The sequence below is a fragment of the Gopherus flavomarginatus genome, chromosome 3 (genome assembly GCF_025201925.1).
Source record: "Gopherus flavomarginatus isolate rGopFla2 chromosome 3, rGopFla2.mat.asm, whole genome shotgun sequence".
Taxonomy (NCBI): Eukaryota; Metazoa; Chordata; order Testudines; family Testudinidae; genus Gopherus; species Gopherus flavomarginatus.
Genome location: NC_066619.1, coordinates 72,207,789 through 72,235,662, shown reverse-complemented (window position 1 = coordinate 72,235,662; position 27,874 = coordinate 72,207,789). Strand labels below are relative to the sequence as shown.

The following is a 27,874-nucleotide window of genomic DNA, read 5'->3' as shown; positions in this document are numbered from 1 at the left end:
AATATAAAATAAGAATGGATTCCAACCAAGAATGATGACCCAGGCCTATTTGCACAAAATAGCACTAAAGTTCCAAAAAATTCAGTACCTTCCCAGTGACAGGTTTTCTTGACCTTCCAGCTAAGCACCCAATTAGTATCAGTCTACTGATTTGGTATCACACATGCAGGGACACTGTTAGAGGGCCAGAGCTGCGTTTGGGAGAGGGGGATGAGAACTGGGGAATCTAAAAAACACACTCTTCCAGATCGCTGCCGCCACGCAGCGCATACCCAAATCCCACTGAGTGCGCTAGGCTGTGTTTACTGAAGGTTTGACGTCCCAGGAAAATCTGTCCCTCGCCCTGCTGCCCACAGCCTGGTCCATTTGCCTGTGTTTTATCATCTTCCAGCACCACCCCCCATCTTGCCATAGCAACCGCAAAGGCTCCTGCAGACCCGCCCCTGCTGCGGCAGCTGCCGGGCTGGGTGTGGTGTTTGCAGTGCGGCCGGGGCGGGGGAGGGCAGCTGGGCAGGGCTGACGCTCAGCTCACGTGTCCCATGATGCTGTCGCGTGCCCACCTCCTCCTCCTCTCCGCGGCCAGGGTTTTCCAGGCAGCACAGCAGCCGCCGCCGCAGCCCTTGCTTCGCAGTGCCAAGGCTGGGCGAAAGGATCTGGGCGTTGCGTGCTCTCCAGCCAGCGGGGAGCCCAGCGGTCTCGCCATGACGGCGTCCATGAGGCAGCGGTTTGATAAGTTTCTCCACGAGAAGAACTGCATGACCAGCCTGCTGGAGAAAATCGAGACCAAGACGGGGGTGAACCGATCCTACATCGCCATCGGTGAGTGAATGCCCCGCTCCCCGCCGCTGCTGGCCCCCGGGCACGCCTGGCCTGTGGGCAGGAGCTGGGTCAGTGCCCCCCAGCGTGGGCAGCGGCTCTGCCGCGGACACGCTGCCGAGGAGTGGCCTCCCGGCTCCCTGCTCTGGGTTATGTAACTGGGTTTTGGTGAGGAGGAGGTGGAGGTGTGGGAAAGCCTCCGGCCGACCAGAGGGGCAGTGGAGGAGGAGGAGGAGGAGGTACTGTATGTCTGGGATTGGGTGTCTGCAGCAGCTGAGACAGAGGAGCGACAGCGGCAATGTTGTGCTCTCCGGTTACGCCAGCTCAGCTTCCCCCCCCCCCCCCCCCTTATTGCTTCCCCGGCCCTGCCTTCTCCTTGGGGCGATTTCTGCTGCATGGAAGCTCCTGAGCCATATTGTCAATTTTCCCCCTCCTCCCCTAAAAAAAAGCGCGCACCGAAAGAAACCCTCTCTCCAGGGATAAACCCTTCCTAGGCGATGGCATCTGGCCCAGCGTATTTACATAGAACGGGGAGGAGGGGAAAGGGCGAGTTACTCCCAAGAGGTGGAAATTGACTAGCCAGCGCGGCGGACGTGTCTGCGCCTGGACACTGCTTCCTGCCCCGGTCCAGCATGATGTACCCCTTTAGTGTCACAGGTTAGGGGCTGCTCCCCGGGCTGGCTTGTCGGGGGCTGGCAATAGGCGACTGGGGCTCCAAGCGGCAGCGGGAGAGCGAGTGGCTGACTGGATAGCTTGGTTTCTTTCCCTCAGGTCCAGAGCCATTAAGAAAACAGCCCCGTCTATATATAACTAGTTGCTTCCCCCTGTCTAATGCTCTATCTGCTTTCTCCCTGTGTAGCTATCATTGGCGTGCTGGCCGTGTACCTGGTGATCGGCTATGGAGCATCTCTGCTGTGCAACCTGATCGGATTTGCTTATCCTGCCTACATCTCGTAAGTGCCTCAAACGCACCCTCCTGCACAGTGGTGTCCCGGAAACAAGCCATCTGAAAGGGGAGGAGAGGAGGGAGCACCTTTCTTGAGAGAGAACTGTTCCATTGCTCTGTGGGGATAATTTTTTAGGCAATGTTTGTAGCATTTCAAGTTTGTGGTGATTTTATCCTGTTCATTTTTTTCTCCTCTTGCATTCAAATTGTCTGAGTTTGAGACAATCTGGTGGATGAATGTGCTAGTGAAATGTGAAGATGGTGAAACTTCCCCAGGGCCTTATGTTCACAGCTTGCGAAAACATTGCCTGTAGCTTTTAAAAAAGACAATGCTTCTATGGATTTCTGACTGTGCGAATAAGGTTCCTTACTACAAGGTGAAACGTTAGTCATTGGGTGCTTATTTCTGTAAAATTCTGTTAAGGCTGGCCCTTGGTATAGATTATAGCTGCTATAGATTATGACTTTCAAGTTTTAATTTTTCTTAAATTAAAGACTTGCCACTTTGGAACCAGGGTGGGCAGATGTTACAAAACAACTGAACAATGTTGAGTAAGACCAATGTGTACTGCAAAGTTGAGACTCTGCCCAGAAAGCTAATAAAGGGTTGGAATTTCGGATACATACATGAGATCAAATATCAGTTGGATGGGGAGGCAGTGCCTGTGACTTAAAAAATATTTCCATGGCTTTTGCCCTTTCTATTTAGCTAGTTTATTTTATTTTTTTGAAACTTTGTATTAATGCAAAGTTACAATAAAACATGAACATACAATAAAAAATCATACATTTCTTATTCAGGATCCGCATAATATTCAAATAACTTGGCTAAAGATTCTAGCTTGCTGGCTAAGAGACTTTCCTCCTTTGAGTATGCTAGAAAGGGTGGCCAGATTTCTAAATACCTATCCTTTTTTTGGTGCTTTTCTTGTAGTGGAAAAGTTCACACAACAAATATGTACAGAAGAACAGTCTCTTTTACTGTGCCTCGATTTCAGAGGAGGAAGGGGTCGCATTTTTCCAATTTTAGTGGGTATTTTTCTAAAGATTTTTTTTAATTACCATTGCAAAATCACAGTCATCTCACTTAAGCTCTTTATAGTGCCTGTGGCATCGAAGTGCCATATTCTGGAATTTTAACACTCCTTTGAACATTTTTAGTTTATGCTAGTATGTGTAGTCGGCAATGGGAAAACTCACTTGTCTTGGTTAAAGTGGAAACATGAAAATCTGTCATTTTCCCTCCCAATACCCCACCAAGATTTTTTTTCTCTTGCGTGTGCTAGATGGTAAGGTATCATGTTAGGCAATCTTTATGCTTAAAAACCTGTTCTTCTTATTTCCAACTTTTGGTTTTGAAGTGTGATGTCTTAATGAAATGTTGAATCCTATGTTGCATTTGCTTCTAGTGATGAGACATCCAATATTGTAACAATAGTAACTATTTCTAAGACTGATATGGATATTTTAGTTCAGAGTACACTTCGAGATACTCACTAGGACAGTGATCTAGTGTAAGCATATAACCTTGGCCATGATAAAACAAACGTCATTGTATAAAGGATCTGAGAATTAGATCCATATTTAAGGAGGCCTCCTTGCTCCAAAATGACTTTGCTGTTCAAGAGGCTAGAAGTGACATGTGGGAGCAGCATTTGACAGTAAACAAGAGAGAGGATTAAAAATCCATAAGACAATATGGGGAAGCAGTCTGAACTTGTTCCGTAGCAAGGGCAGTCAATCTGGTACCTCTCACAAGTACTACATTAACTGTAAAAATGGAAAAAATAAAACCTGTTTCCTGTAAGGACAGAATACAACATTGTAAAAGGTCTTGGAAATGTATTCAAAAACTTCTATTTAACTAAATCTGTTCATAAAATGGAACTTTTTTTAACTGTACTAGTGCTTTCAAAATCTGTTTGCCTTTCACACAATAGTGCTTTTGTTTTAAGTATAGTCAGCAGCATTTGTAAGCACACAATCCATGGCCAGCATATGGCCAGCCCCTTTCTGGTTTGCAAGAGAAAATGCAAACTATATTGCAGTGTTTGTTCTTCCTCTTGCTTATTCTAACATCTTGAAGGTTGGATCAGCTTCCAGCTGTGATTGGTTTAATGCTACCTTCTTTTAACAACCTATGATCATTGGTTATGGAAAAGTCTAACTGTATTAAACATAATTAGATAAGTTCATAGGTCACTCAATGGCGATTAAGCTAAGATGGTCAGGGACACAACCCCAATCTCTGGGTGTCCTTAAACCTCTGATGGTACAGCCCCTGCCATGCCAGCTGACTTGAGCTTGTGAGGCTTGGGCTAAAGGGCTGTTTGGACTCAAAGAGCTCTGGAGCCTTCCCACCTCGCAGGGTCCTGGACCTGTGGCTCCAGTCCAAACCCAAACACCTACAACTCAATTAAACATCCCTTTAGCCCAGGGGTTCTCAAACGGGGGGTTGGGACCCCTCAGGTGGTTGCAAGCTGTCAGCCTCCAGCATTTGTAATGGTGTTAAATACATAGTGTTTTTAATTTATAAGGGGGAGGGTGTTTTCTTTATTTTTTTTTCTTGTTGGCCTCAGTTCATAAAAAATCCACATGGCAGTTGTGATTATGGAACATTTTCTGTGGCTAGTTGAGTCCCATTGTATACTTCAACATCAAGTAATTATATAACATGTGGATGGGATTTCTTTTTACTGACTTTTTTTTTTAACAGCACTCATCACAGTACAGTAACTCCTCACTTAACATCCTCCCGCTTAACGTTGTTTCGAAGTTACGTTGCTGCTCCATTAGGGAACATACTCATTTAAAGTTGTGCAATGCTCCCTTATAAATAGTTTGGCTGACTTTACAAGGGAGCATTGCATAAGTTCCTCTTCTCTGCCTCCTCTACCCCTCCTCCCCGGGCAGGCAGGACCGCCTGGAATGCAGGGGCTTTAGGGGCTGCAGGCCCCTGGGGCAAGGGGGCCCTGGGGCCCTGGCCTGCACCTCTAAAGCCCCTTTCGGAATGTGGCCCTGTAAGCATGGGCCGGAGGACTCAGGAGTGGGGCAGCCATGCAGCCAGTGGCCGGAGAGAAGTGGTGCTTTCCCTTTCAAAGCCGGCCGGAGAGAAGCAGTGCTTCTCTCTGGCTGCCCCTGCTCCTCCTGAGTCCTCAGGCCTGTGGAGGAGCAGGGGCAGCAGTGCAGCCAGAGGCCAGAAAGAAGCGGCGCTTTCCCCTTCAAAGACGGCCAAAGAGAAGCAGCACTTCTCTCTGGCTGCGCGCCTGCCCCTGCTCCTCTGAGTCCTCAGGCCTGTGCTCACAGGGCTGCATTCCGAAAGGGGCTTAGAGCTGCAGGCTAGGGCCCTGGGGCCCCCTTAGGCCAGGACCCTGCAGCTCCTAAAGCCCCTGTGTTCCTGGAGGCTGTGCCTGCCGGTGGGGAGCTCCCAGAATCGCGGCCATAGGGGTGGTGCCACGCTGTGCAGAACCACCTGCACACACCCCTGCACCAAACAGGAGCTGCCCCAGGTAAGTGCTCTGCACCTCCTGCCTGCCCTAGCCCTGAGCCGCCTCTTGCGCCCCCACCCTGAGTGCCCTCATGCACCCTAACTCCCTCCCAGACCCCGTACCCCCGTCCGTGAGCCCCAGGGGTAAGCCAGTGCAGCTCCCCACCATAGTACAGTACTGTGCAGTGTACAATGCCTTTTGTCTGCCTCCAAAAAATTTCCTTGGAACCTAACTCCCCGCATTTACATTAAATCTTACGGGAAAATTGGATTTGTTTTAACAGCATTTCACTTAAAGCTGCATTCTTCAGGAACATAACTACAATGTTAAGTGAGGAGTTACTGTAGAATCTAAGTATTTGCATGTATCTTTTGGTATGTAAATATTCTGATATGAGTGCGTGGAGAATGAATACATGTTGGCATCCAAAAACTGATGCTGAGCTTTGTTCAGTGAATCAGAAGAAAGACCTCTTTTTCACATTCTTGCAGAGGCAAAATGGTGGCAAATCAGATATGGTCAGTGGCTTTGCATTTTACAATTTGTTTCCTTCTTTTCTGAATTTAGTTAACTTTTCCCCTCATACTTTGTTTTCTTCTATGTAAAGTGAACACACGTCTGGTGCGGGAGTGGGAGGAGTACACACATTCCCATTTCATGTCTGGTAAGGGTCCCTTGGTAGAGGCAGATGCTTTGAAAAGTATTTTATGGCTAACCTGTCCCCCATCTTGTGTTATAAGTAAACTTTGTATTGAAAAGTGCTGTGTGTGTGTACACAAACATCACTGATCAGGGCTACATGCCAAAGCTTAAGTTTTTAAAAACTAATTATCCATGAATGTATATATTGCAATATGATACTTGCCCAGTTCACATTTTCACCTTAGGTTTTATTTCTTTTTATATTTATAAAAAGATGTTCTGGGGAAAATACTTCATAATATTAGGCTAAATACAGGGGAAAACTTACATTGTGTGTTACAAACACATTTTAACATGTGCCTTTTAAGTTTAGATATTGTTTCATGTTGAATGAGTACTTAGAATTCCATACTACAGGGTCTTTTCACTCATCAAAACTTGCTGTAAGGATAAACTGCTCCTTACTAATTTAATAATGCTATCTGATTAATTTTAGTGCATAACTTATTGGATCTTCTTGAGAGCTATGCACATATTTGAGTATGCTGAATTGTATAACAATATTAGTGAAATCTGCCTTAAAGGTGTCGGCTAGGAAAGTCCTGTTCACTAATAACACACTCTTGGGACACTTGCTGTAGATAAAACTGAAAGCTGTAGCTTATGTTGGAGGTGGGAGAATAAAGTGAGCTAAATTCAGCATATTGTCACAGGGTCTTAATGTGACTGTTACCAAAGCAGTTCGCTGCATCGTTGTTAAAATGATTCAGATCTCAGAAGGTGAAGGGGGGGAAAACAGAATTTTCCCTTGTTTGTTTGTTTTAAGAAAGTGGATCCAAGTTCCATTTTCACGGTATGTCTAGTAACTTGTCTCATTTAAAATTACATTTAACAAAGTACTAAAGCACACTGCCACAAAAACATGCTTTCCTTGGCTACTTGTTCATGGGATGGGCATGTCGCTCACTTGTATTGCTAGCCATGTGGGCTAGAGACCATATCAAGTCCCCATCTCCCCTAACTCAGTCCACACCAAGCAGACTGGGAACACACTTAATTGTTAGTGTCTATTTCTAACTTCTGTGATACTAGGATTTTAATATTGGGTTGCTTCCTGTGGCAACCACACTCCTTCCTCTTTTTTTTTTTTAAACTAACACAGGCATGCACAAAGGGACCAACTTAGAATTTAGTCAGTTTCAAAATGGGAGTTTGAAAGTAGCTGTGCATTGTTTCACAAGTTCCCCTACTAATTTGTATGGTTTTACAATTAACTGTATTTTCCTATTAAGTTTTGTCTTCCTTGTTTTTGTGAGTCTTTCACGCAATAGGAGAAATAAGCTATAGAGTGAAAATGAATATAAAGTGTTATCAAATGCACAAAGTAAACCGGGGGGAATCTATTTTTTCCAGTTAATCTAAACTCACTATAATGGAAAATTATTTGTAATAATAGCAGGTAACAATTTTCTGTCTGATTTTTATTCTGTTTTTAAGTTGGTGATGTTCCTATATGTGTGTTTTGTGTAAGCTAAGTTGCCATCAGTGGCCGATTCTCTTTTTTGCTGCCTGAGGAAGATTCTTGTTTTAATGTTTAACCTTATTCCTCTTATGTGATATGATCAAGGACCCAATCCTGCTGTCCTTTGCCACAGAACGTAGAAGCAAACTTTTTATTTCCAGCCAGCTTTAACTCTGAAGAAGGGAATATCCAGACTACTAAAGGAAGGAGGAGGTGAATATTAGAAAACATTGTTGGCAGTGCTTAAATAATGCTGTCAATACTTTTTCCGCTCTCCTATGCATTCCAGAGCATTAGTCTGTTAAATGTAGCCCCACTCATAACCAGTGGTGGTGAACTACCTAAGGAAAAAAAAGCTATATATAAAAAATAGCTAGCTGTGTGTGTGTGTGTGTGTGTGTGTGTGTGTGTGTAAGTAAAATATGCATACACTTAAAAAAATGGAACAGGAAATGTCTTTGGTGATGACTAAGTGATGAGGATCATCTGAAACTTTCTTTTAATGTGTGTGTTTTTTTTGTGTTTTTTTGTTTTTTTTGGGTAATTGCTAAAACTGAGGTCACTTGAAGCAGTAAAACTACCTAACTGCTAGTGCTAATGTCAAAAAGCAGAAAAACATTTGAGTTTAATTAAACTCTGCTGCTTTGGCTTAATTTATGCTATTAATATTTTGATTAAGCTACATTTTTTGCTACATAGGAAGAAAACTAACACACACCCATGTAATGAGCTGCAGCATAGTCTAGTGGATTGAGATGAGGAGTTGAGAACCAGAAACTTGAGTTCTAATTCCAGCATTGTCACTGAAGCCTTGAGCAAATCACTTTAGCCCTTTTGTGTCCATTTTCTCCATCTCCAAATGCATATATTTTTCCTATACCCAGTGGTATTGTGGCAACTGTTCAGTATTTTGAAAATGTAAAGCATTTATATAAGTGCTAAGAATTAGAGCAATGAGTTTCTTCAACCTCTCTTTTCTCTCTCTTTCCAAATCTGGTGGGGAACACTATTTACTTTTTTCCATATAACTTTTCTCATAAATCTCCAAATGAAGAATGACCCATTGTGTCTCCATTGCTGATTATGAGATGAGAAAATGTGCTTGAGGAATTTGATTCCGAATTTAAATGTGAAAGGAAAGCTGCCAAATCTTGTTTTCAGAAATGTTTTCATTTCTACCATTTTCTCCAACCTACACTCTAGGTTTTTAATGAGGGTTAAACATTGAACAGTATATATCAGCTTGATGACTGATCTTCAGAGTCAGGTCCTCTCAATCTATTTGCCATTTGAATTTCTGAGTCTTTTATGTCTTAACGACTTGTTCATTTTTTGTTTTTGAACAAATCACTGTATCTGGTGGTTAGATAAGTCACAGGCTTTCTTTTAAAGTTAAGTATATTCTAAGCTTGCAGTAATGGTAGGAAAATTAGAATCGCTCTTTATCTTCATATTTCAAGTGGCTCCTTATCCTTTCACAGGGAAACTGAAGAGAGCCTCTCTTCAATCAGCTTATAACTGACACAGATATATATTATGGATTGTTGATCAGTTTGGGACATATGTCAAATCTGGTTTCTATTTTTCTCTTCCTGTTTTCACTATATATATAAATGTGCGTGTCTCATTATGTAGCGCTTTTCTTATACCAAGTGGGCTAGATACTCAGCTACTGTAAACTGGCCTGTAGCTCCACTGATGCTGGTAGAATTACCTTGATTTACAGCAGCTGACGTTCTGGCTCAGTATATTCCTAAAGTATATTCCTTTGATCCTTAATGATCTCAGAGTGCTTCACAAGCCACATATGCAGCATTGCCAACCCCAAACATTCGAAAATTATGAGTTTGGCACCAAAAATCAGGAGACTTAGAAACAAACAAAAAAACCCCTGGGGGTTGACTTCTGTTTTTTGAGATTTTTAGGTACAGTTTAGTTACATCTTCAGGCTCTTCTCCATAGCTGAGAGCTAAAACCTTACTTTATCTATTTGTGTCCAGCAGTTTTGGCTTCAAGTACAATATATCGAATATCGTGAGACTCACAATAAAAATATGAGAGTTGGCAATGCTGCACCAGCCCAATGGAAATGCAGCCTTCCTCTGGGTTGAGAGCACCAATGAGTGTGTGCTAATATCAGGAGGAAAAATTTTGGCTGAGGACTGTAGGGCAGTCTCCTACTCTTAAGAAAATAAAAACGTCAGGGAATCTTTGTCACTGTCCAAAGCTGCAGCTAAAACTTTTTTTTTTAAAGTTTTCCATGAAAGACTATTACTTAGTCGAGTAGCTTGCAGATTACTATCTAACTTCAGACAGATGAAGGGCTGAGTAGGCCATGCAGGGATTTGAATCCAGGAGTCTATTAGGTCTTCTAAATCTGAAGATTTAGACACTAACCATCCCTCTGATTGATTGAATCTGGTATTTCTGTGATTATTAGAACGTAAGAATGGCCAAACTGGGTCAACGGTCCAACTAGTCCAGTGGTCTCCAACCTTTTTATGCCCAAGAGAACTTTTTGAATTTAAAGGCAACCCAAGATTTACCCCACCCTGCTCACTCCATTCCCCTTTCCCCCACCCCCCGCCCATTGCTTGCTCTCCCTCGCTCTCCCTCACTTTCACCGGGCTAGGGTAGGGGATTGAGGTTCCGGAGGGGATGCAGGTTCTGGGCTGGGGCCAAGGGGTTTGCAGTGTGGGAGAGGGCTCTGGGCTGAGCCTGGGGCAGGGGGTTGGGGTGCAGGAGGGGGCTCTGTGCTGGGGCAGAGTGTTGGGGGGCAAGAGGGGGTTTGGGGTGCTGGCTCCAGGAGGGGGCTTAGGGCTGTGGGGTGTGGCTTCCTGCGCTGCTCCTCTTTGCAAGCACTGCCCCCGTAACTCCCATTGGTCACAGCTCCCCATTTCTGGCTAATGGGAGCTGCATGCAGAGGGAAACCCCTGTCCACAGGGCCACGTTGGCCACTTCCAGGAGCCATGTGGGGCCAGGACAGGCAGGGAGCAACCTTAGCAGCAACTCCGCTGCACCACCGGAGATCACAATGGACCTGGAGATCCTCTAGGATCGACCAGTTGGTGGCCACTGAACTAGTCCAATATCCTCTCTTCCGACAGTGGCTCATGCCAGATGCTTCAGAGGGAATGAGCAGAACAGGCAATTTATCAAGTGATCCATCCCCTGTTGTCCCATCCCAGCTTTTGGCAGTCAGAGGTTTAGGGACACCCAGAACATGGGGTTACATCCCTGACCATTGATGGACCTAGCCTCTGTGAATTTATCTAATTCTTTTTTGAACCCAGTTAGACTTTTGGCCTTGACAACATCCCCTGGCAATGAGTTCCACAGGTTGATTATGCGTTGTGTGAAGAAATACTTACGCTGGTTTTAAACCTATTGCCTATTAATTTCCTAGGATGAAAGGGTAAATAACACTTATTTTCCTCACACCATTCATGATTTTATAGACCTCTGTCACATCCCCTCCCCCCCCCCCCCCGCTTTTAGTAGCTCTCATTTCTAAGCTGAACAGTCCCACTCTTTTTAAACTCTCATATGGAAGCAGTTACATAACCCTAAACATTTTTGTTGCTCTTTTCTGTGGTTTTTTTGAATTGTAGTTTCTCCTTTGAAATGGGGTGACCAGAACTGCATGCAGTATCCAAGATGTGGGCGTATTATAGATTTATATAGTGGCATTATGCTATTCTGTCTTATTATCTATCTCTTTCCTAATGGTTCCTGACATTATTTAATTGCAAAAGGTGTATTTTAAACTTTCTGGTCAAGAATGATTACACCAATTAATGATAACCTCAAGGTATTACATTTTGTCACGATTAGTTAAGAAGGTGCAAATGCTTTGCCAAGAACTATATCTGAAAACTTCGTAGGCCAACTGCCCCTTTTGGAAAATGACTTAAACTAAACCTTTTCATTTACATAAATATGTTCATACTTAGCAATTAACAGTAATTCTTCTGCTGAATCACAATAAATCCAACTGTTAAATATGTTGATATTGGTGTCATTGTTTTGCCTCTATTATGTTTTGTAGCCATAATATGGCACAAGCTGATGAGAAAATGTGTAACCTTTTTCTTTCCTATATTTGTTAGTTTTCATTTGATTGCAAGGGGAAGAGAAGTGTGTGTGTTTGTGTTTTTTTTGTTTTTTTTTTTAATTATGGTTGCACAAATTAAGCCTGATTCTTTGGGGGAAGGTGGCAGAGCATGGACTAGAGCCCTCCCCAAAATAGGAGGGGGCCAGAGGCTCCTGTTCCACTCGGAGCCGTAGCCCAGCCAGGATAAGAGCCGCGCAGGCAGCTGTGGGGAGCTGCAGTGGTCACTTTACCTGCCCACAGTGCGGGAGACCTGAGCAATTCCCAACGCATGTCCCAGGCCCCTTGTTCCATTAAGTTAATGATAGCTTTAGCACTGAGATCAATGACACAGGACTGGCCCATTTTAGAATCTAAGGAACATCTGTGGTGGAAATGAAGTTTCTGAATAAAAACAAACACACACTCTTTTGTTTGTGAATAAAATAAGCCTTTGCAGGCAGAGAGGAAGTCTGAAACATTGGGTTTCAGATGGTTAGCAAGTGGTTTCTCATGCAGTGCTTCTCTATTGGAAGGATGAAACACTTGATTTTTGGCCCCATAGCAAAACAAGTGTTCTCACGGCATTCCTGACTCAACATACCTACCAACATCTTGAGGCAAAACAAAGTACTTTAAATAAACTGAATTGAGCCTTGCCAAAATAGAGATCTACTCTAGTAACTGCTTTTGCATTAATGTAGCTTATGCTGGGGTTTCAAGGAAGGGTAGACTCCACCGGTGCAAGTGGTGTCTTTGCCTGCCAATGCTTAAGGTTGCACCAGGACAGCTAAGTCACTGGCTGGAGTTAGGGCAAATCACCATTCTAGACAAGGCCTTTGGCTGCTGATGGAGCAGGAGCCCACAGTGGAAGGGAGAGGAGCTGCCATGTACACCTGCATTATTGTAACGAGAAGCTGAAAACCTCTGCATCGTCAAGCCTCCCAGTTAGTTAATATCTGCCTCTCCAAATACTTCTGTCCCCTTTCTCCATTAATTATATGCTGCTCTCCCCCACCAGGGGTGAAAGTAACTTAAAGGACTTACCAGTATGCCAGAGCCCCGAGCAGAGGCGTGGCCTCAGCCAGAAGGGCGGGGCCTTTCAATATTTAAAGGCCCTGGGGCTGTGGCTGGGAGCCCCAGAGCCTTTAAATCACCCCAGAGCTACCAGCTGCAGAGGCAGCTGGGAATCCCAGGGCTTAGGGATGATTTAAAGGGCCCGGGGCTCCAGCCTCCACAGAGCTCCGGACCCTTTAAATCACCGCAGGAGCCCTGCCGCTGCTACCCCGGGGTGGCAGGGCTCGGACTAGGGCTAGGATAATGGCAGCAGGGCTCGGGCGTGATTTAAAGGGCCTGGGGCTCTGCTGCTGAGGGGAGCCCTGGGCCCTTTAAAGCACTGCCGGAGCCCTGCTGCCGCTGGCGTTCTGTTATTTTCTTTGTTGGGCCTCTCCTGTAGTAGGTGACTTCTGAGTACTCTTCTGGCTCTGTCAATCTGTGTTTTCACTTCAGCAGGGGGGTATTCTAGTTTTAAGAATGCTTTTTGATGGAGATCTTGTAGGTGCTCGCCTCTGTCTGATACAAATGTGGTTGTATCTTAGAGTGTGGTTGTAGACAATGGATCATGTGGAAGCTTCCATCCAGGACACACCACACCATAGTAACTCTAGCTCAGGAACCAATCCATGCAACAAACCTCGATGCCAACTCTGCCCACATATCTACACCAGTGACACCATCACAGGACCTAACCAGATCAGCCACACCATCACCGGTTCATTCACCTGCACCTCCACCAGTGTAATATACGCCATCATATGCCAGCAATGCCCCTCTGCTATGTACATCGGCCAAACTGGACAATCCCTACTGTGAAAGTAGAATTAATTATATTGTGAAAATAGAAAGGATTAAAGAAATGCTGTCTGTACCTTTAAGTAAAACTGTTGGAATGCTGCAATCCAGGTGTCAGGAATACAGACATTCACATAGAACAATTGCACCATTTAAGGGCAATTGGTGAAGTATTAGCCTTAGATGGATAAGCGTTAGTAAGGAAATAGGATATGCATGTTATGCCCCTGGTGAATTTTACTGTTTTGCTTTCTTTGGGTATGGCTACATTTGGAATTTCAAAGCGCTGCCCCGGCAGCGCTGCGGGAGCGCTGCCAGGGCAGCGCTTTGAAGTGTGAGTGTAGTCGGAGTGGCAGCGCTGGGAGAGAGCTCTCCCAGCGCTGCATGTAAACCACATCCTCTACGGGTGTAGCGTGCAGCGCTGGGAGCCGTGCTCCCAGCGCTGCTGCCCTGATTACACTGACGCTTTACAGCGCTGTATCTTGCAGCGCTCGGAGGGGTGTTTTTTCACACCCCTGAGTGCAAAAGTTGCAGCGCTGTAAAGTGTGAGTGTAGCCATGGCCTTTGTCCCTTTGTCTAATTCCTGCTCTTTTATCTGTATAAATAAGACTGTTTGGGACTTGCATGGGCACTCACATTATCTGGGTGTTATTGGCGGAGCGCTGCGCTAATAAAACAGAGTGGTCTGACAAATTGTGAGTCCTGATTCTAACTTTGACACTACGTAAAAGGATAAATGGACACAAGTCAGATATTAGGAATGGCAATATACAAAAACCTGTAGGAGAACACTTCAACCTCCCTGGCCACACAATAGCAGATTTAACGGTAGCCATCCTGCAGCAAAAAAACTTCAGGACCAGATCCCATAGAGAAACTGTTGAACTTGAGTTAATTTGCAAATTTGACACCATCATCTCAGGATTAAACAAAGACTGTGAATGGCTAGCCAACTACCAAAAGCAGTTTTTCCTCCCTTGGTGTTCACACCTCAACTGCTAGAAGAGGGCCTCATCCTTCCTGATTGAACTAACCTTGTTATCTCTAGACTGATTCTTGCCTGCATATTTATATCTGCCTCTGGAAATTTCTACCACATGCGTTTGACAAAGTGGATATTCACCCATGAAAGCTTATGCTCCAATACATCTGTTAGTCTATTGCCGTATAAATGCTGACGTTCAGTAAAGATATGTTCAGAAATAAATATTGAAGAAAAAGTGGAGATTGATTATTTTAATTATATTAATGATTATAGAAATACTTTGTTTCAGTACAAAGTACCCAAACTACTCTAGCTGCAATAAAGTTATTAGTTCTTGGTTCATCACTATTACAATCTGATTTTTCAGTGAACAGATTATGTGGGCATTAGCCACTTGTGAACATCTCATTTGTTCCATGTGCATTTTCATACTTGGCATATTATTCATCCTTCAGTACACATCTTTCATTTTAGTAGTACACCTCTACCTCGATATAACACTGTCCTCGGGAGCCAAAAATACTTACTGCGTTATAGGTGAAACGGCATTATATTGAACTTGCTTTGATACGCCGGAGCACGTAGTCCTGCCCCCCCCGCCCCCCGGGGCGCTGCTTTACCGTGTTATATCCGAATTCATGTTGTATCGGGTGATGTTATAATGGGGTGAGGTGTATATTTTTTGGGTTGAATCTACAAAGCAAATCTAGACTCCCTTGCTTGTACTGCTGTTGATAACCAGATAAAAATTTAATTTCACTTGTTACGGATGCAAAACAAGTCTACACTCTCATAAACCACACAGGAATATTAGTATTAGCACATTATTTCCAAATTTCTGAAACTTCATCATTAATAATGCTCTGTAGAGTCACATTAACTGAAGTTTGGTTGTTTTTAAACAAACAGAAAAATCACACATGCCTATGACTGAAGGGCTAGAAATGTATTGAAGGTTCCATAAACAACTTAATTCTGATCCTCTGTCTCGGCCCAGGGGTTTGCTGTAGGTCAGAGCCACATTAAGGCAAATAAATAAATATATAAAATTTGTGGTGTGAAAATTTTCACTTTTTCCAAAGAATTTTTTTTTTTTGACAAATTCGTTCAGAAACTCTGCGCCAGCTCTAGTGTCCATATAATACATATACATATACTTTTTGAATGAAACCAGAAAGCAATGTGTTTTGGGTTTTTTTTTTGTCCCTCCCCCTTTCAGGTAAAATGGAAAAACTGTTTTGACACTGGAGCTCAGCCTGAGTTCCAGTCTCTGGGGCTGTATGTGATAGATGATATGTGTTCTGTAGACTTTGTTTCTGGCGTGTGAGCTTGTGGCCAGTACTGGAAGTGTGGATGAAGCATTTTAGTTTTGGTATAAGGGGGCTGTGGCTGAACAGGTAGAAGTGTAAATAATCCTCAGTTCCACTATCTAGTGCTATTATATCTTATTACCTGATCACCAACAATCAACTTGAAAAACTGTTTTCCACCTTTCTTCATGTGTGAGAAGCGGGGGGGGGGGGGGGGAGTGCAGGGGGAGGGAGGTGCTGGGGGAACTGTGACTGGGAGGGAGGCAGCGGAGCAGAAGGGCCAGGGGATAGCCTCCACCCCACTCGCCATGCGGCCGGGAGTTGTGCTGGCTCCTCTGCAAGCCTGTCCTGACTCTGCTTCCTGGCAGGAGCTTGGGGGCCAGAGGAAAGGGTCCTGCAGGCCAGATGTGGCCTACAGGCCGTAGTTTGCCCCCCTCTGCTCTAATGGCAAAGCCTTTCCCATGTTTAATGCCAATAGGGACCTAAATTCCATGGCAAAGTTTTTGCATCGCTCTGGTGCTGCAGACTGGAAACTCTTCAGTAGTTGCATTTACATTAAAAATGGACATTTGGAATTGTCGGCAACAATTTAGCTGGATATTTGCAGTAAGCGATCAGCTGTTAAATAGTTAACAATATTGATGCATGGTTCAGGCTCTCTAGACTCAGGAAGAAACCACTGTATTGGTTGAGACTGCTCACATTTCCAAGGCTCTCTTCACAAACAGGGACACATCATCCTTTTTTTGTTCTGTTTTGTTTTGTTTTTTGGTGTGTGTGTTTTTGTTTTGTTTAGATGAATTCTACAATTTCGCAGTAAGGGGCAGTTCCCCGGGCTTCATGGAATACATGGGGCTGTATTTGTGTTAGCCAATATGAGCTGGGATAGAGAATCCTCTGTGAGCCAATAGGGGCTAAGAGCTCTGTTGAAACAAGGGTGTGTGAGGAGGAAGTGCTTTAGTCTCTGGTAGTTTGCTGTGGCCAGCTGAAGGAGCTGCTGTTCACCTAATTAGCTCAGAGAGAGGGGGCTGCATCCATGTGGGCCCTGGGGAAGAAAGGCGCACAGAAAGATCAAGGGATAGAAGAGAACAGAAGTGTGAAGTCCAAGTAGTGAGGGAGACTGCTCCCCACCCCCCCAAAATAAAAGGAAGTGAATAACAGCTGACAGAGGTGGTGTTGTATTTGGATTAGCTCGTCTCTATTTTGGCCCAACAGCAAGAGTTAAATAGAAGGGCTGCAGAGTGCCATTTAAAGTGGGGGAGGGCACACAGAGGCGGGTGGAAGAATGAATCTGCCCCACGCTCACCCCACAGGGCAGTGCAGTTGGAGCAGGGAGCAGGAGGAGTTTGAGGGGGGGCAAGGAGCAGGGGGGCTTGCAAGGGGGTGGCCAAGGGGCCTGGGCCTAGCTGCCAGGGACAGAGCAAGCCAGGGCCCCCTTCCACCTCCAGCATGCTTGGCCCCTGTCCCCAGCAGCCAAGCCCAAACAGGGAGCGAGCCCTACCTGACTGCCAGAGAGAGCAGCCAAACAAGCAAGGGAAACCCACAAGGAAAGGACTGAGCTCCCCTCTTTCCCCCACCACACAGGTAATGTGGGGCAGGGAGAGCAGGGAGGGTTTGATAGAGTGTGAATGGGGTGGTCAGGGGGTATTGGATAGGATGCAGGAGTCCTGGGGGGAAGTCAGGGTTGGATGGGGGTGGAGGTTCCAGGGGGCTGGATAGGGGCCAGGCCATGCTTCACTGTTTGGGGAGGCATAGCCTTCCCCAGCCCTCCCTACCCAGCCCTTCATACAATTTCTGTACCCAATGTGGCCATAGGGCCAAAAAGCTTGCCCACCCCTGCGTTAGACCATCAGTGCAGTTCTTTTTTCCTTCCTCTCCTGTCTGTCACTGCTCCAAAATCCCTCCCAGCCAGTGGTGAAATCATAGTGCTGTGTTAGTGGGAACAGCAGTGGAGTGGAAATGCAGTCCTTTACAACACTCCTTGAAAAGCCTGTTCTTCCACTTGCTGTGCCAGCAAAGTGGCTTGAGCACCACAGGTTAACTGTGCTGGATGGGTCATGGCAGGTTCTGTTAATATGCCGCTGTGGGATCTCGGGAAAAGTTGAGGATGTTTACTCTGTCCAGATAACGAGTAAGTTAAATCAATATCTTTGTGCCATATTGTGCTTCAGGATAATTTGGTCAAACAGAGCTATGCCAACTGGAGTGTTTTTTCCAGTGTTTTATCTAAAACATAAAATCAATAGTGTGACAAAGGTTGTGTTTTTTTTTTTTAACCTGTAGAACCAGGATCTGAAGCACTATAAGCACTTCATAAAACAGAGGTTGTATTCACAGGCAGAACTGTCAGTAGCCATGAATCACAGGGTTCAATAAGCATTATTACAGACTTTCAAAAAATCTTGTGCAACTGATGGTCTCCCCCCAGACTTAACAAAGGACAATATTAAAGGAATAATACAAGAAAATTACAAACCAAATTGGGTAAGTATACACGCTTTATCCTATTACTATAGAATTACCCAAAAGAACATTCTTTCTAGTACTTCCACATTCACAAATTGTACATCTGTTAACCTGGGTCATCTAATAACTACTCAATCCTTGGAATTTTCCTCAAACTTATTCAAAGTGGTAACATTTCACTGGAGTTCTCTAGGACTTACAGGATTCCTTGATCTCCACTCTTTCTTCAGTAGCTCACTCTCTAATGTGAAGACACACACTCCAGTTTACTCTGGTTCAGGTCAAACTCCATCCAGCCTCTCAAGCACTGTGTACTAGCTACTTGCCCCCACTCTAGAACCTCATTCCAAATATTACAGAAACTCGGGCAACTCTAGATTGCCCTCTCTAGAAAGCCCAGTGGCTACTGATGCAATATTTACAACACTTAGGTACATGCTCAGATCCAATTTAAAATAAGGGCTACCACCTTTCTTCTGTCCCACAAAATAACAAGAATGATGATCAGGCTCTGGTAAGACTTTCTTGAATCAACACTAGTTTTCTAATGAGAGCTTGTTTGTTTAAACTTTTTTAGATTGCATTGCACAGGTAAATGGTGTTTTGATATGACATGCAGGTTGACACAGGTCAGCCACATAGTTTTATGTTTTTGCCTTTGCTTGTATGAAATTTGGGGTTTTGCTCAAGCAGAATCATTGTGTATGAGTGCTAAAATAATCATTGCACTTTAAAAACTGTTAGTCGAGAGTTCAGCTTTTGTCTAGGGAGCTATAGTATAATCACATCAGTATCTTGCACAGATGTGCATTTCAGTTCTACAGTTTAGATTCTAATAGTATGCAGAAGCACCAGGTGCATTCCAATTATTGAGGGGGATAGTGTCTGTGCTGTTTCTTATGGAACCTGTGAGTAACTTGCGTTCTTGCTGGTCACTAAAGAAACGGCAAATGAACTTTCTGTGAGCCCTATCTTCTTGTCTCCAGTGAACTGGAACATTTTATTGTCTTAGAATGTGAACAGAGACCATGTGGTTCATTAAGGTGGAACACCTTCGGTTTAATGGAGGACTCTCCACATTATTCTTGCTAATGTTACCTAACCTTTTCTTAACTGTCTACTGGAATGGAAGGCCACAAATAATTTGATGTCTGTGTTTGATGTCTATGTATGTATGTTTTATCATCAAAAAGTCACAAGTAGGAGACATACAAATATATTTGAGTTTCTCGGTGCCTTTCATATATAGAAAGGTTTTAGTGTTCAAAGATCTGGGGCAAATCCTCTGTATGAAAGGAATGTTTCAGCCCATCTTCCCACATACATATGCACAGGCAAATCAAAGTGATCGGTCTCTCCACTATATCATAACAGATTTGGGACAAATCCATGTATTTTGTAAATGAGGTGGCATTACTGAACTGCTCACCTGTTATGCTTTCCTTTTCAGAATCAAGGCTATTGAAAGCCCCAACAAAGATGATGACACACAGTGGCTGACCTACTGGGTTGTGTATGGCATCTTCAGCATAGCAGAATTTTTCTCGGATATCTTTCTGTCCTGGTTCCCTTTCTACTACATGCTGAAGGTTTGTTGGTTCATCCTTTTCCCCTTAAAATAAGACACTCAATATATCAAATGTAGAATCTACTAAAGTAGTAAATGGCAGTAAGATTCCCCAATACTGGGTCCTAGTTAACTTTTAAACTTATTATCATATAAATTGTCACTTTTTGGCACAATAAGAGTGAACTCTTGAGGTTACGGGGAGAATGAAGAGAATGGCAATAGTTGCAGGGAGGAGGTGCACAGCATGTACAACATAGGGAAGTTGATTCCCTAGCCAAACTCTTTAGCTAGGCTCAGACGAGGTGACTGTGTGTGCCCATGCAGTGAAGAGATGCAAGGCATTTGCCTCTACTTTATGGGATTAGAAGTAACTCCAGAGACCGCAATAAAAAGTATAAATCCTGTGTATTTGGGGTGGGGTGGGGTGAATCAGAGGGTGAAGATATAGATTTGGATCATATGGGCTTCAGATATCCTTTAACGTGCCCTTGTCTTTCTGAAAGAGCAGAGCTGGAGTTACAGTACCTTGTCACTAAACTGTTTGCAGCACCATAAACATTTTCAGCAGGCTGTAAATAATCAGCTACACTTTAACTACAAACTACAACTTGCCTAACATGCGGCAAGCTGTCTGCCAACCAAGATGTGATATTACCAGACTTTCAAACATTACATTGTTTGTGTTCATTTCAATAGGCTATTTTTAAATACACTTCTGGGTGGAGGAAGATCCAGGTAACTGAGTAGCTTTTTAACTGAGTAATTAACTTATGTACTTTCTGGGTGGGCTGCTTTTCTCCCTTGCTTCTCTCTCCCCATATCTCTGCGCTTTGCTATTTTTGTCACAACTGTTTGCAAAGAATGCTGAATTCTTAGTGGGTGTTTAGTCCATCAGGGTTCTTGCAATACAGATGTGCTGTTAAAATGGTATGATTGTAATATGATACAAGGTTTGATGTTCTCTCCCAGGAAACACCTTATGTTAAAGCCAAGATTCTACTCAAAGCCCTTAACTGAACTGTTCAGTTGATCCTGATTAAAGATTCAGAAGGAAACTATTGTCCCTCTCTCGAGAGGGCCATGATCCTTTCTAGCAAGGGTTCAGTTCATTAATGACTTTTTATTCATTGCAGAAAAGTGTGTGTGGTGTGTGTGTGTTTTTTTTTTTTTTTTAATGCATCAACTTAACTATCTTGATGTAAAATCCTAGTGGAAAATAAGACATGGTAGTTTTTACCTCTGTGTTTCTAGTTGAAATAAACCCCACGTGTGAAGTGTAGAGTGAATCTTGGGGTGTGGTGGTGGTAGTGGTTGGATTTTTTTTTTGCACAGTCAGCTCTCAGCCCAGGACTCAAAAGATTAGCTTGCTCATTAGACTGGAATCTGGAGAGCTTTGAAATTCAATACTATAATTTTTTTTACCTGAATAAAAAAGTGAAGAAAATTATTAAATTTGCCTTCAACTCCTTTGATACTTTATTTTTATTTAATTGAATAGAAATATGCCACTGTGACAACTTGATTATGAAAACTACAACAGAGGATTTACTCCCTCAAAAGAATTGAAAATCAGTTAAAACTTACTTGATTTCCTCTCCTTGTAATGCTCCAACTGTCTTAGACACTATCATGCAGAGAGCCATGTAATGACCCAAATGATGATTAGACGTTTTTCCCTGAAGGCCATTTCTTCACCTACCTCAGGAAAGAATAGCTGTAACAACATGATCTATTGAATTTCCCAGTAGGAAATCTGAAGTATAGCAAAGAAAATGGAGAAGTAGCAAAATCCTTTTCTGAAAGGACAACATGCTTGCATAGTTAACTTTAAGCAATGCTTCAGCAATGCATTAGGATTTTGATATGGCTAGAGACCTCCTTTAATGTTTTTAAATAAATCTGCTGAGGATTCTCTGATTATGGGAGACTTTAACTTCCCAAATATAGATTGGAGGACGAGTGCTATAATAATAGTAGGGCCCATGTTTTTCTGGATAGGATAGTTAACAGATTTCTTCACCAAATTGCTGAACCAACAAGAGATGATGCTGTTTTAGATTTGGTGTCGGTGAGTAGTGAGGATCTTGGAGAAGAACTGGTTGTAGAGGAAAATCTTGGTTAGAGTGATCATGAGCTAATTCCGTTTAAACTAAATAGAAGGATAAACAAAAATAGATCTGCAGTTAGGGTCCTGGATTTCAAAAGAGCTAATTTTAAAAAAAAAAGGAGGGGGGGCGGAACTTAGTAAGGGAAGTGGACTGGACTGAAATTCAATGATCTGAATGTGGAGGAGGCTTGGAATTACTTTAAGTCAAAGTTACAGACACTATCTGAAGCCTGCATTCCAAGTAACTGGGAAAAATTCATAGGGAAGGGTTGCAAGGTGGATGAAGATGAGCAAGCATCTCAAACCAGGTGACTAAGAGAAAGCAGAACGCCTACAAGGAATGGAAGATGGGAGGTCAGAAAGTGTAGAGAGAAAGTGAGAACTGCCGAAAGCCAAGCAGAGTGAGGGTATGGCTACATTTGGAATTTCAAAGCGCTGCCCCGGCAGCGCTGCGGGAGCGCTGCTGCAGCAGCGCTTTGAAGTGTGAGTGTAGTCAGAGCGGCAGCGCTGGGAGAGAGCTCTCCCAGCGCTGCATGTAAACCACATCCCTTATGGGTGTAGCGTGCAGCGCTGGGAGCCGCGCTCCCAGCGCTGCTGCCCTGATTACACTGATGCTTTACAGCGCTGTATCTTGCAGCGCTCAGGGGTGTGTTTTTTCACACCCCAGTTGCAGCGCTGTAAAGTGTGAGTGTAGCCAAGGCCTTAGATGTTGCAAAGGGAATTAAAATCAGTAGTAAAATTTGCAGTTTTAAATTAGTGTAGAGGGCAAATTCTTTGTAACTTGAAGTCTTAAAATTATGATTTGAGGACTTCAGTAACTCAGCCAGAGGCTATGGGTCTATTACAGGAGCAGGTGGGTGAGGTTCTGTGGCCTGCAATGTGCAGGAGGTCAGAGAAGATGATTATCATGGTCCCTTCTGACCTTAAAGTCTGAGTACGCTGAAAATCTGTTCATGAATAGTTAAATAGGATGACAGATTCCTCTTCCTCAGGATTTTTCTAAAGCTTACCAGGCTCCAAAGGCGCTGATATAAAAATACCTGTATTTACTCCAATTTCTGAATTCTAATCCCTTGACAGCACAGCTTCTATATTTGAGGCAGGGTTGTTCCAACTTAATAAGATTGCCTGACACTTCTCATTATAAAGCCCTGCTTTTAGTTGCTTATAACTTTTGCCAAACTTCAACTGTAGAGGCTGAAATTTCCCAAGCTGTGTGTCTGCATCAGGCTGAAATAAATGTGTTTTGTGTGGCTTTTTTTTATTGTTCAGAGTTTCAACCAAAACTGTTGAGTCATTCTCGAGAATATGGTTAGTGAAAAGTGTCTCGCCCATGTAAATTCTTAATACAGTTTCTCTCAGATGCTCTATTGCCTGCATGCTTTGGAGCAGGGTCTTGAAATTTGGCAGTAAAGGTGACCTCTTTGGTTACTGTGAAAACCTTGGCCAAGTTACAAGCCTGTGAAAAATTGCCATTCGCATACGTTCAGTAGATATGAAAGTTTAGCCTCTTAAAATTTTCCAAAAATCTTTGTGCACTGAACATGCTCCATCCCCTACATGGGACCTCATTCAATATACGCCACTTCCCCACCCCTGTGTGGCTGAGCATGCTTCAGCCAACAGCTGCAGGGGTGAAGCAGGACTTTCCCTGTGACAGCTGTTCTCAGCTAGAGAGAGGCCCTAGAACTGAGCTCGCAATGACCCCCTGCTGGTGCTCAGACAGCATGGAGAAGGAAGCTGCCTGATAGGGGACAAAAAGTCAGAGGAGGGGAGGAAGTGGAATAGATTGGAACAAGGAATTTGAGACTGGGACCAGTGGGGAAGGGAAGAGAGAGAAACTGACTGGGAGTTCAGGATGAATGGGAGACTGGGACTGGCTGGGAAAGGAAATTGGGACTGAGAGCTCTAGGCAGGCAGTGGTTGGACAGGGAGACTGTGAAGACAAGGGTGCTGATTGAGCCAATAGGACTGGGAAGAGAAGCTGGGGTGGCAAAGCAGAAGAGAACAGGGACAGTTGGAGGGTACCGGGTAAAAGGGGCCAAACTTGTAGGGAGGGAGAGGGAAATTGAATTCCTAAGCATCCTTATTCCTCTGCTGTGAGCATATCTGTGAAATCCACTGGTAAAATATGTCTTGTCCACATAGAGGATGACAACCTAATATTGCTGTCAGTTACTCCATTACCTCACATGGCAGAGGCCTGTATTATGAATCTAAAGGTTCCAGTCCTGCCAATGACTGATATGGCTGTCAACATAATTATACATGATGGGATGTTTTTTCAGTTTGCTTTTTTTTTTTTTAAACTTAGGAAATTTCACCAAAAATCTACACTAAAAGAACATTCAGGTTGCAAAATCAAGCACTTAAATTAAGAAATACCAAGATTAAGGTGCAACCTTATTTCAGCCTATTTGTGTGTGGGGGTTATCGTACAGCCCCTCCCACACCTTACCTCATTCAGTGTATAAGATGGATGGGGTTCACTTAAATGAGCACCTATTCAATATTTTGTTTTCTCCTTGTTCAATATGTGGCTTAGGTCTGCCTTAGTGTTTGACCAATGTTAGTTAATTATCTTCACAGCACCTCTGTGCGGTGAGTGGAGTGGTGGTTATCCCCATTTTACAAATGGGGAACTGAGATGCAGATAGTAAACTCAAAAGGATCTGCTATTTAGGGTGCCCAGTCTGAGACACGTAAAACTGGATTTTTCACAGTACTTAGCATTTTAAGCTCCCATTGATTTCCATTGCAGCTGAGAGTGCTCAGCACTTCTGTAAATCAGACCCCAGGTCTCAAGTTGAGCACCCAGACAATGAAGAGAGATCTTTGAATACATCTGAAACTTGGTTTCAGTGATTGGCCCAGCATCACATAGGAATTCTGTAGCAAAGACAGGGTGGCATCAAATTCTCCAAGGCAGCAGTCAACTGCTTAGCCATCAGATAGGGGACCACAGAAAGAGAAAAGATGCTGCACCTGCCAACTCCTCAACAAATGAGGTAGGTGTCCTTCAGAAAATAGCCTTCATTACGCAACCCTGATTCAACCTCAGAGCAGGTCCTTTCACACTATAATATGTACAAAGAGTCTTAATTTAGGTTGCACAGGTGCTGACTTTGACTAATTCTGATGTTGACTAAATGTTCTTTTTGTGTGTCTGTACTGGGATGGTTGCTATAGAAATGTCTATAGTACCAATTCCAGTAGTATATAAGCCTCTCATATACTAAAAGATCTATCTTCCAAACACTCTTGTGAGATGGTATCCTAATGTTACAGACAGGGAATTGAGGTACAGACACTAATACTTGATTGAAACAACAAAACCATACCCTGACCCAGTTCTACAGTACAACCCTCTACTATGGATGCAGTTTTACTGGTATAAACAAGCCTTAAACAAGTATAGCTTATTTCTCTCCTTATCATATGAAAATAAGCAATACCAGTATAACTGAGTCCATGCTGGAGGGGGGGTTGTGCATGTCACTTTACAGATAGGTTAACTAAACCGGTACAACTTTTGTGTGTAGAAAAAGCGAAAGTGACCTTGGTAAGTCACTGAGTCTGTGGGCAGAGTTAGAGACAGAACCCAGATCTCGTGAATCTCATCCTTCCTCTCTCAGCGCCAATATTGATTTTGTGTTTTCTGTGCAGTGTGGCTTTCTCCTGTGGTGCATGGCTCCAAGCCCTTCCAATGGAGCAGAGCTTCTCTACCACCGAATTATCCGCCCTTTGTTCTTGAAGCATGAGGCTCAGTTGGACAGTGTTGTGAAGGATCTGAAAGACAAAGCTGCAGAGACTGCAGATGTCATTACTAAAGAAGGTGAGACCAAGAATGTAAACTTGCCTCAAGGAGTGGGAATTTACCTTTATGATTTCAGGGCTGATGCCTTTAAAATGATTATTTTTTGGCCTTAAAAGATGCTGCTTTTGCAGATATCTGGCTGGGGCTGTGTTACCTTTGAAGCAAAGTAAAGGAGAGAGAGGATTATGGAGAGCATAGATGAAGCAAGTAGCATTTCTTTAGCGTATGTCTACGTTAAGCAACAAATCTCTTGAAGGACACTGCTTGCATGAAATGGTCCAGTTATTTTGCTTGTCCCTATAATAGCTTAGCATGTCCATAAAGTAGTGTTATTAGTGAGAGAATCTATTCAGCTCATCACACAGGCAATCCATACAACTTTGGGTATTCAATACATTCTGGGTCACCTGAAGTACTTAGAATTCGGTGCTGTGGAATAACTGCCAAATGTTTTATATGGCAAGTTGTTAATATTACTTGTAATGTTTCACCTTGTGTTGAATTCCTATCTATTAAGTGTCTGTATTTTTCCCCTCCTAGAAAGCAAAATGTCTCAATCCCACTTTTTTTTTTTCTTTTTAAAAGAAAAAACACCAAACAAATAAAAAAACCCAGTGATTTAGGTCTCAGGAGAAAAGTGAAATCTCCATAGTGATTCCTATATGCACAATTGCTGGAGCTCAAGCAGCATGCTGAAATGGTTCAGAGGGGCTCACACGGAAGGAAGAAGGCTGGAGGCTTTTCAGCCCTTATTTAGCTCCCAAGGAAGCCAGGCGGGAAACTTGCACTGTAAATGCCTCGTAAAATATGGATGAAGGAAGGAGATGTAGCTGAACTTTCTGGAGTGTTTGAATCTAAATCTGAAGGGAGACAGAACCTTTCAAATTTTTTAGGCGTTTTCTTTGATTTCCCCATTATATTCTCTCAACTCTGTTTTCCTACTTGAATGTAAGTGACTCATTCTTTCCTGTTTTTCCTATGCTCCTGATGCATGACCTTTACTGAGACAAACATCTGTTTTGTAGACAGTTTAAAGCACAATAACTTTTCTTCACAACTGTTCTTGTTCTCCTAGTTATTGCCTGTGTTCTCTGCACTTGTCTCTTTTTGTGTTCCTCTTCCTTGAGTCTTGTCCTCGTGTTCTCTTTTCTTCTCTCCCCCCACCCCCGAAACACCCTCAGCAGGGCCAGCTTCAGGCACCAGCCCAGCAAGCAGCTGCTTGGGGTGCCCAGCGGTGAGAGGTGGCACGTCCAGGTCTTCGGCAATTCGGCGGCGGGTCTCTCAGTCCATCTTGGAGTGAAGGACCTGCCGCTGAAGACTGAAGCAGTGGCAGTAGAGCTGATCGCGATCGTGGCTTTTTTTTTTTTTTTTTTTTATTTTTTCCCTTTTTGCTGCTTGGGGTGGCAAAAACCCTGGAGCCAGCCCTGACCCTCAGACACTAAGGTTTGCATATACCTGCTCAATCAGTGTGTTACTACAGCCCACTCCATCTGACTGATGGGCTGATTCATTCTCTGGACCTGTTACAGTGAAACTTTCAAAATATATACAGACCTTCAGGTACTACAGCTAGACCTGGTATATCCCATATTAAATAGTGTTCTTTTCTTAAGCTGGGCTGTGATCTTCATTGTGGTGCTGTCAACCTATGGTTGGTTTGCTATAATAAAGACTTTCACAGAATCTGTTTCTACAAAACTTCACAGCTGTGATCCACTCCATTGTCAATTTTATTTGCTTATTTTAAAATGCTGATTTTCCCTCAGCATTTGGAGGTAAAATGTAGATTTTTATCTCACAACTGCAGTCAATAGTGATTTACATAGGCCTCTTATATGTAGCAGGATAGAAATTTAACACTTTGTTTTTTCTCCTCCTCTAGCCAAGAAAGCTACAGTGAACTTACTGGGTGATGAGAAGAAGGGCATTTAAACTGTTACCAGGATGAAGAAAGTTCCCCTGCCCTCCTCTCCCCCCACCTCCTTTATACAGCTCGATGTTACTGGGGACTGTGGTATAATAATTTTAATAATAATGTTGCCTTGGAAACATTTTTGATATATTAAAGGAACGTGTTGTAAGTTTGCTTACTTTTATGTTGTCTATATAGAAAGTAAGCACTTCTATTTAAATGCAGTGCAATGGGCAGCATCTAAAGCTTATTGAAAACTTATCTTATTCATCTCCATGCAGAGGAAAGACCTTTCAGTAGTGTCTCACCCTGCCGTGAACACAAACTCAAATAAAATTATATCTGTATCCCA

General features: G+C 43.4%; 1 protein-coding gene across 2 annotated transcripts; it reads left to right on the top strand.

Moving 5' to 3' along the window:
- The first annotated feature begins 492 nt into the window (after positions 1-492).
- Positions 493-27,874, top strand: REEP5 (receptor accessory protein 5). Of its 2 annotated transcripts, none has more exons than XM_050945971.1 (5): positions 493-819; positions 1,676-1,769; positions 19,567-19,705; positions 20,383-20,421; positions 24,555-25,437. In XM_050945971.1, the coding sequence occupies exons 1-5, from the start codon at positions 540-542 to the stop codon at positions 24,630-24,632; spliced, it is 630 nt and encodes a 209-aa protein (XP_050801928.1). In that variant the 5' UTR covers positions 493-539; the 3' UTR covers positions 24,633-25,437. The 2 variants fall into 2 exon arrangements, with proteins under 2 accessions (XP_050801928.1, XP_050801927.1); XM_050945970.1 differs by lacking the exons at positions 20,383-20,421; positions 24,555-25,437 and adding exons at positions 25,460-25,628; positions 27,493-27,874 and having other exon boundaries at positions 511-819.